Source organism: Punica granatum, chromosome 2, assembly GCF_007655135.1.
Source record: "Punica granatum isolate Tunisia-2019 chromosome 2, ASM765513v2, whole genome shotgun sequence".
Classification (NCBI taxonomy): Eukaryota; Viridiplantae; Streptophyta; class Magnoliopsida; order Myrtales; family Lythraceae; genus Punica; species Punica granatum.
This window is the reverse complement of record NC_045128.1, coordinates 38,689,853-38,698,990: the sequence shown is the minus strand read 5'-3', so window position 1 is coordinate 38,698,990 and position 9,138 is coordinate 38,689,853. Positions and strand designations below refer to the sequence as shown.

Here is a 9,138-nt window from a genome sequence, read left to right as displayed (position 1 = left end):
TGAAAAGATGTCAAATCATATATATACATGTGTCAATTATTGAATAGATAGTGCCTTGCTCATTTTACAGTCGATTTCAAACGCGGATGCACCATCTATCAGTTGCAACCCTTTGGAATGGACTCCTCGCGACATCTTCTAACCTAAACTGCTTTTATCCAAATAAAAAGACAATGCGAGCAGATCCATTCGCTGATACGGTGAACTTAAACAGTAACTGATTGAACTCAAAGTCAATGTCTTCAGAACAATTATTGATTTACCTGAATGATCACAAGTATAACACATTTCTAGTCTACCAAAATTCACCTAAAGGTTCACCGTCATTCAATTGGAAGGTCAGGCTGTCGATCCTAAATATAGACTCAGTCTATTGCATGCGATGACATTTCTAGGAGTGCCCATGTCATTAAACAATAATAATTCGCTTGTTTACCACCTTGCCTCGATTTTCTCAACCCCCCAAGATTTGAATCAGGAAGCCTCCTACCTCATTCCTGCTCCTCCTCTCTCTCTATATCCATACATATTTCTGCCCGGTTTTCACCTCTCCACTTCCTTCCCCCTTTCGACCCCCACAACCCAACCTTTTCCAGCAGAGTTATATGGACCTCCTTTCCTCATCCAGCCATCCTCCATTCCCATGGCTCTGAATCCCACACCTCCCTCTCCCTCTCCACTTCAAATTTGAAACCTCTGCAAAATTAATCCTCCATCAACCAAGACGACAGACATTTTCTTCACTTCACCCCAGCAGTGACTGGCTGACTGACTGACTGATCATCACCATCACCATCGTCATCATCATACAATGGCACAGAAGCACCTGAGAGACCTGCTCTGCGAAGACCAAGAGCCCTTTCTCCTCACCAGCTACGTCGCCGACCTGAAGTCCCAGCTCACCAGCCCCACCAAAAGCAGGAAGCTCATAAAGCCGGCTGCCCCCACCAAGACACCCGCCAGCTTCGCCGGAACCTTCTGCAAGAACGTCTGCCTCTTCTCCGTCCTCCCCGACTCTCCCGACCCCAGGAAATCCCCGCTCTTCGACTTCGCCGCCTCCCCCCACAAGAGCCCCAACAGGATTTTCCTCCACGTCCCGGCCAAAACCGCCGCCATGCTTCTCGAAGCGGCGGTAAGGATACAGCAGAAGAGCGCCTCCTCCGTTAAGCCGAAGCCCGTGAAGAAGGGGCTTTTCGGGTCGTTACTGAAGCGGCTGACCCATCGGAACCGGGCGGGCCCGGCCAGGGAAATCGAGAGCCACCGGAGGAGATCCTTCGGGGCGAGCAGAGGTGATGCTGCGAAGAACATGGAGATGAAATGTGCGGCGGAGAAGAGCGCGTCCCCGTGCGGCTGCAGAGGCCACAGCAGGCGGAGCAGCGGGCTGTGGTCCGAGAGCAACGGCGAGAGGTCTCTCGACTTGGAGACCTCGACTAGTGGCAGCGACTCGGTGGAATTGGCTGCGGAGGAGGAAGAAGTGTATGCAGCTTTCGATGAGAGCTTCTGCGAGAGTCCTTTCAGATTCGTGCTCCGGAGGAGCCCGTCGTCCTCCGGCGAACGGACGCCGGACTTCGCATCTCCGGCGGCGTCCCCGGCTCGCCACGGCAAACAGGTTTGTCCTTGCAAATTCTCTTATTCAGATTACATATTAAAGGGATAAAAAGATCATTTTCACTTTTATTTTTCCATCTCCATGCAACCGTGAATTGTCGGCAGCTCCTCGCTCTGCAATTTTTGTCGGATTACCGGCCACATATATATAATATTCTTTTCAATCTCTTATGGTCAAAATTATCATAAATTGATAACGATATGGTAAACAGAATCGATCCTTTTATTGAATCCATGGCATCAATCGAATTTCTTATTAAAGGTAATTTGGCGATTCATTTGATTTAAGCCATGTACGAATGAGTCTACTCATGCCTGGCATGAAGATGGCCGGCGTAGATACATTATTAGATGAGATCAACGTATAAGACGGTCGAGTTTGTATGTCATCTTTTTGCACGACCAACACTATACAGCTCCATGACCCGCTTACGAATTGTCACAATCCGACGTTTCCGGGTTGTCATTTCTCGGTCACGTATCATAGTCTCAATTATCAATCAATCAGGTTGACATATTTTCCGAAATAATTTGATCGATTAGGTGCAATTATTTCTTAAGGCAAACCTTTGTACCTGAAGCGTTGTGTGTCAGAAACAGAATTACTTTGGGGCCGAAGGACAAGATTTGTCTCTATCTTCAATCGGATCCGACGAACTATACTTTACATCCGTTTTAGTTAATTTTCCAGATCGATTTGTCCAGTATTAAAATTCCTCCGCAAGAAGAACTGTCAACATCGACCCGGTCGCTTAATTTGTTTGCAGGAAATCAACCGCTACGATCTAGAGAGCTCAAACAAATTGAACACGGAAGAAGAAGAGGAAGAGAAAGAACAGTGCAGCCCTGTATCGGTGCTGGAACCTCCGTTTGAGGATGGCCAAGACCAGGAAGAGGAGGACGATGACGCGCTCGACTACGAATGCGGTTTCGCCAACGTACAGAGTATGTATCACGTTGGACCAATATTTATTTTTACCTTCTTAATTCTCCATATATGTTTGTATGATGTCCTGTGATTGTTAGTGTGAGGTCCTTTTTCAAACGGCCAACTATATTACAAATACATCATACAACATGTTTGTTTTGTTTTATGGTACGTTGTTTTGTCACTATACATCCAACTGATGGCTCAAGTAAGCACCCGTTCGTATCGATACATGGTATCTGCATGGCCCCGCATCGAGATTTCTCTGCTCGTGAAACTTTGTGTGAAGTCGTCATAAATCATTGGCATGTATAGTGAATATAGGGCGTATATCAGGTCTTTCTTTTGATAATACAACAAACATCTCCATTTCGGTCATAAATTCATGTGAGTCCCACGGTTTTTTGCTGCATTATTCGACGCAGTCCTCTTCAGTCTGCTAACAAGTCTTCATTTAGTGTTCTGTCTGGGGATGTTGACGTTGTGTTCGTTCGATCTTGTGGATGCACTAATTTTGGTGGAACCCAGAGGAAAATGCATTCATTGTGACGTAATTTGTTGCGCCTCGAAAGCAAATAATAAAAGTTGCCATATTGCATTCGTCATGATCATAAGTTTCATTAGAACTTCTTCCAGTAACTTACCCTATGTGGATACTGAAAACTGGACATATTGTGTCATTTAACATTGCTCTTCTCATTTAACATAACGAATAATAAAACAAAGATATGTGTTAGATATTATTATTCAAAAGATTGCCTTAATTGTGTATTTTCAGGAGCAAAGCAGCAACTCTTGGAGAAGCTTCATAGATTTGAGAAACTTGCAGAACTGGATCCTGTTGAGCTAGAGAAGAGAATGCTAGACGATGACAATGATGATGAAGAGGAAGAAGGAGATTATGACTATATCTCGAGGGCGGAGGGAAGTGAGGATGGTCAAGAACCAGAACCATCGGATGATGAGCTCAGAACTGACCGTTGTATCACAGAAATCCTTAAATCAAGGTTCGACAACGTGAAGAAAATTCCTAATGATATGAAAAGGTTGGTTTCGGACTTAGTTGCTGAAGAATGGGGTAGGGAAAACGAGCTGGGAGCAACGGTTACGAGAAGGGTTTGTGAGCGGTTCGAGTCGTGGAAGAGGGTGGACTTGAACACCATTGACATGATGGTGGAGAAGGACTTTAGAAGAGAACTTGACGGATGGTGCTGGAAGGAAAATCAAGACCAGGCTGCAGAGATCGTGTCCGGGATAGAAGTCACTATATTCCGGTCACTGGTGGAAGAATTGCTAGAAGATCTATACTAACCAGCCGGGACCCCGGAATGGGAAGTCTTATGATGAGAAAGCTTGAGCGTACATAAAAGCAACCCGGTTTAGTGTAAGATCACTGCTATCTCGAAGGACAACGTTGTTCCTGACAACGATTCGAGAGTGATATGCAGTTCGGTCTGACAGGGGGCACACTGTGCCCGGCACAGTAGAGCACATTGTTCATCTTTCATCGTGGATGTTACCGTTTTTAGGCGACAAAACGCCTCCGCCGTCCAAAAAGAGATTGTAGAATGTAAAATTCCAGCTCCGTAATCAATTTCTCATCTAAACTAGTTGTTCTTTTTCTTTTTCCCCCCTTGAAATAATTGTTTCTCATTCCACGTGTTTTATTTTACCTATTTAATTGATAACGAGATTAACTTAAAATTATCCGTCTTTATCTAATCCATTACTAAGAGATTGAGAATCGAGTAACCATCGAAGACTATAGTTCTATTTAAGGAGATGTCATGTCTTGTGTCCATAGGATTCTTCTTTATCTCCTTTTTTGTGCGATCAACACAGGGTTTAATGGTTAATACTATACGCAAACGGCATTGGCCATCGATCCTTTTTTCGACTTTTGTCGAGGAGCCCGATGGCCAAAATTCCTTTTGCATATGCCTTGCTTGCTAACTAAGGTGTCCTTTTTCTAATGATGACATAAAAGAGAGACAGTATTGAAGGGGAGAGCTTTTTAGTGACAATCCATCAGTTTGCAGGACAGCATTGGGCACGGCCAATGCCATGATGGGACTACCCATCTAACGCTTACATTATTATGGGTATAGATGAAATCCAATTCTCGGGGTTCACATTTCATTCTCTTTATAAGAATTTCCCAATAATAGTGCCCAATGTATATTATTCTATGGGTTTAATTTAATTCTACAACTTGAAAATTGAAAAAAGAAAAAAAACCTAATTTACTTCCTCTATTACAATATTGACAGAGAACTCTAATATCTTGCATTTATCATTTGCTTCAAGCATATATTCGGATGGCATGCTAGATTTTTCCAAAATTTTCTTTCTTACCTGAAATTTCTGAATAATTCAATCTCAAGAGATGTGAATTTCAGTGATTTGTTCGGTATGGCGAGGGATTTTATAGTTTGTGTAGTGTAAAAGCATACCAATAAGAATATATTTTGTAAACGAGTAAATGCATGTAAAGTGTGTGGGATAATGTATAATATGTGTTGGAAAAATACTAGTTTTTCCTTTGTAGAGTTTTTTTTTTTTGAATAGCTTACTAGCTTCATTAGAAAGACCAGATAAAAAAAAAGGAATTAAGTCTATGAAAGGGGAAAATATTAGATGATCCTATCTCATAATGATGTTGTGAAAAAAAATCAAAAAATTTATATTAGTTAATTAAGAATATTTATCACAATTAATCGAGTGATTAGTACTCATTATTCTATTTATTACAGTTTAATTAGTGTTTCCTTACATCACGTGGCGAGCTAGGATCACCGAAAAATCTGTCTTATGTAAGTTACTTTACACCCCATATCCAACGTGCATTAAAAAACAGTTAGATGTGATATTTTATCGGATGAGGAAACAAATATGGAACATATTATATACCATATGTGTTTCATGACCCACAATTAATTAGACGGCCCAGGCCCACCTCTAGAATGGAACTCGTAGATTGTGATTTATTTCATTATTTTCCTTTAGTTTCTGCCAAATTATTTCTTCACTCGTTGATGCAACATATGCATAGCCAATGTCGTCTCCGAACTCCAACTTATCAGAGTTCTGAGAGTCTGAGACAATAAGTAAACTGAAAGTACTTCACTAATAAGTATAATTTTAGAATACGACTCAAATAAGGGGTTAAGATTTCCAGTACCTTTGGTTCGCGCCATCGACGAGGGAAAGGCCATTATGAGGTTTCCGGGGTAGGAAATACTTTTCAAGCTGAACATCGATTATCTATTGTGGAGAGGTCCTCATGGTGATGGCCCCAAAGGGGATTTGTATTGTTACTCAGGTCATCATCTGTCCTCTTTATGTTTCAATCAGAGAGCGAAAAGGGTGGAAGGCAGCTTTCTTCAGCCAATAAAATTGGCGTCTCTCTGGTTTAATTTGGAGTTAGTGAAGGTAAAATCATTATTATTCTTGGTGGGACAAGAAGAGGGCAAAGATGATGATGAAAAGTAAGAAAAAACAGGTAACCAGAGAGATGCCTGTGTCTCGAACAAAAATGTTCTCTAGTTCAAATAAGCATCAACAAGTCCATGCATGACAATATCTCTAGAATGGAACTTATTGAATCTAAACTGAAAGTATTTTGTGGATAAGTTTAATTTTAAAATATAAAGCATAAATGAGGATTTAGGATTCTAGCTTCTTCTTCTTTTTTCCCTGAAGAATGAGGGTGTTAATTGTTCTTGAGAATGAAGTTAAAGTGTCACTTGAGAAAATTTGAAGGGGGGAGTGTCAATTTTTCATAAGAATAAAGTTAAGTGTCATTTGAGAAAATTTTAAGGGTTAATATAATTTACCCCACGAGATTTACTAAAGATAGAGAGGAGAGCAAAACGGGGTACAAAATTAGTTCCACAACAGAAAGATAGTAAGACAATATAATGCAGTAGTACATGTTCTTGCCAGATGATGATGTTGCTAATAATATAGACGAAAAGCGACCAGGGTTTTTGTAGGTGCTAGAGAAGAGAAGCGAGCCATTAGAGAGCCATGGCGTTCATCCCTGATTGTGAAACTCTTTGGTAAGGCTTTCAGACTCTAGTTTTTCACCCAAAGGTTGCACGCTATATGGCGCCTCCAAGGGGATATGGATGTAATTGATCTCGGCAATGGTTTCTTCTTAGTATCCTTCAAACTCAGACAGGATTTTACAAAGATCATAAGGGATGACCTTTAGTTCATAGGTCGACAATTCCTCACGATGCGCCTTTAGGAGCCATGTTTCTACCCATCAAAAGCGATCTTCTCTTTTGTTGCCTTGTGGGTCAGATTCCCCAAACTCCCCATGGAATTATACTCTGAGAGAATACTAAGGAAAGTCGTCGCTCAGATAAGTCCCTCGTCAAGGATCGACACCGAGACATCCTCGGAGTTCAGGGCAAATATGCCAGAATATGTGTCCCAGTAGATCTCACAAAGCCTCTGCCACATGAGGTCTGGATTGGAGATTACGAACAGTTGATTTAGTCTGAAGGCATCCACACTCTGTGTTTCCATTGTGGGAGGATTGATCACCAACAGGCTGACAGTCCTGAACTTCAGCCTGACACACAGTATGAACAGAAGGATAAGAATATATATCTCGGCCTCGGAGAAATCTAAGGATCGCAATCTTGGACCTGGGATGATCGTGGAGGGAAGAAGAAGGAACCCCCAAGCTAGAAGAGGGTAGCAAAACAACAGCAGGGGGGAGAGGGACGCCAAATGACAACCTCTGTAGCTCTTACTCGAAATAGAGGAGTAGCGAACACCGAAAAAGCACCAATGCGTCGGGTCTGGCAGAACCATCCACACCCGAACAGACCTAAGCAAATGTTGGGGTTAGGGATGTACTCAACCAAACAATAACGCAGCGATTAATCTTCCTCCCCTTCTAGTGTAATCGAGATAGGAACTAATCAAATCAACCAACAAGCAGTAAAGTAAAACAACACCAAGAATTTTACGTGGAAAACCCCAATGTGGGGAAAAACCACGGGACCAACTCCGAATCAACGATCCACTATGAAGATTATACAATGTCTTTCATCAAGGGTAAACCCTTGGATCACCAAACTCAAGAGAAACACTCTCTTGGATCACCCAAATACTAAATTCGTCACCCACACCGGGTGGTTCACAAAATCAGCTGAAACAGCACCTACAGAGCTCGAATAGAAATTCTGACCGTTCAGAAGTTAGCCCCACGTGTTGTGAAGCTGCTGTCAAAATTTCGTCCCAATCGGAGTTCGTTTGATGTCCCGATCGAGGTTTGATCTCCAGCTGCGCGCTGCCCCTGTTGAGCAGAATTCGGCTCTGCTCTTCCTTTGTTCTTTGTGCTGTTTTGCTGCTTGCAGCTCCTCTGCCGCTGCTGTCTACACTCTGCTGCTACTGCAGTCTGCTGCTGCTTTTATACCTCAGCTGATTTGCTGAAGAATAAACCCTAACAAAAATGGGTTCTTGGGCCTATTAAAGCCCGATAAAAGTCCAATACAATTTGAGCCCAACTTCCTCCAAATTGGAGGGATACCCAACAAACTCCCCCTCCCGACTATTTGGAGGCTTCAAGCATACCGGCTATACTTCGGCAAACATGAAGTTTCTCCCTAGCGAGAGGTTTTGTCATCATATCAGCTCCATTCTCATCGGTGTGCACTTTGTCTAGCTTCACCAGCTTGGACTCCAACACATCTCTAATCCAATGAAACTTGATATCGATATGTTTCGACCTCGAATGGAAAGTGGGATTCTTGCAAAGATGAATGGCGCTTTGACTATCACAGTGTAGAACATACCTTTCTTGCTTCAAGCTCAACTCCTGCAAAAACTTTTGCAACCACAACATCTCCTTGCAACCTTCGGTCACCGCAATGTATTCGGCTTCCGTTGTAGACAAAGCGATGCACTTTTGAAGCCTTGATTGCCATGAGATAGCTCCCCCTGCAAAAGTCATCAAGTATCCCGAAGTGGATTTCCGGGAATCGATATCTCCTGCCATATCTGCATCCGTGTAGCCCTCTAACTCCGGCTTACCAGTGCCAAAGTGTAAACACACCTTGGATGTTCCTCTGAGATACCTCAGGATCCATTTAACCGCATTCCAATGCTCTTTCCCCGGATTGGAGAGAAAACGACTTACCACACCAACAGAATGAGCAATATCTGGCCTTGTACAGACCATGGCATACATTAAACTTCCTACAGCTGATGAGTAAGGAACTTTCTTCATCTCTTCTTTCTCCTTCTCACTTGTAGGACATTGCTTCGAGCTAAGTTTGAAATGAGAAGCAAGTGGTGATGAAACTGGTTTAGCATTACCCATGTTGAACCGATCCAAAATCTTCTCGATGTACTTCTCTTGAGAAAGCCAAAGTTTTCCACTTGATCTGTCACGAGAAATATGCATCCCAAGGATCTGCTTTGCCGGTCCCAAATCCTTCATGGCAAAGGACTTGTTGAGCTCCTTCTTCAACTCTGTAATCTTGCTCATATCATGACCAACAAGTAGCATATCATCCACATATAACAGTAAAATGATAAAATCACCATTCGAGAATTGTTTCACGAACACACAATGATCTGAA

The 9,138-nt window shown here is 42.5% G+C and overlaps 1 protein-coding gene across 1 annotated transcript; it reads left to right on the top strand.

Annotated features, from left to right (window-relative positions):
• The first annotated feature begins 395 nt into the window (after positions 1-395).
• LOC116197115 lies at positions 396-4,192 on the top strand. The gene is made up of 3 exons (XM_031527143.1): positions 396-1,609; positions 2,376-2,553; positions 3,315-4,192. Exons 1-3 carry the CDS (start codon positions 812-814, stop codon positions 3,845-3,847), a joined length of 1,509 nt encoding a protein of 502 aa, XP_031383003.1. The 5' UTR covers positions 396-811; the 3' UTR covers positions 3,848-4,192.
• Positions 4,193-9,138: the final 4,946 nt, after the last annotated feature.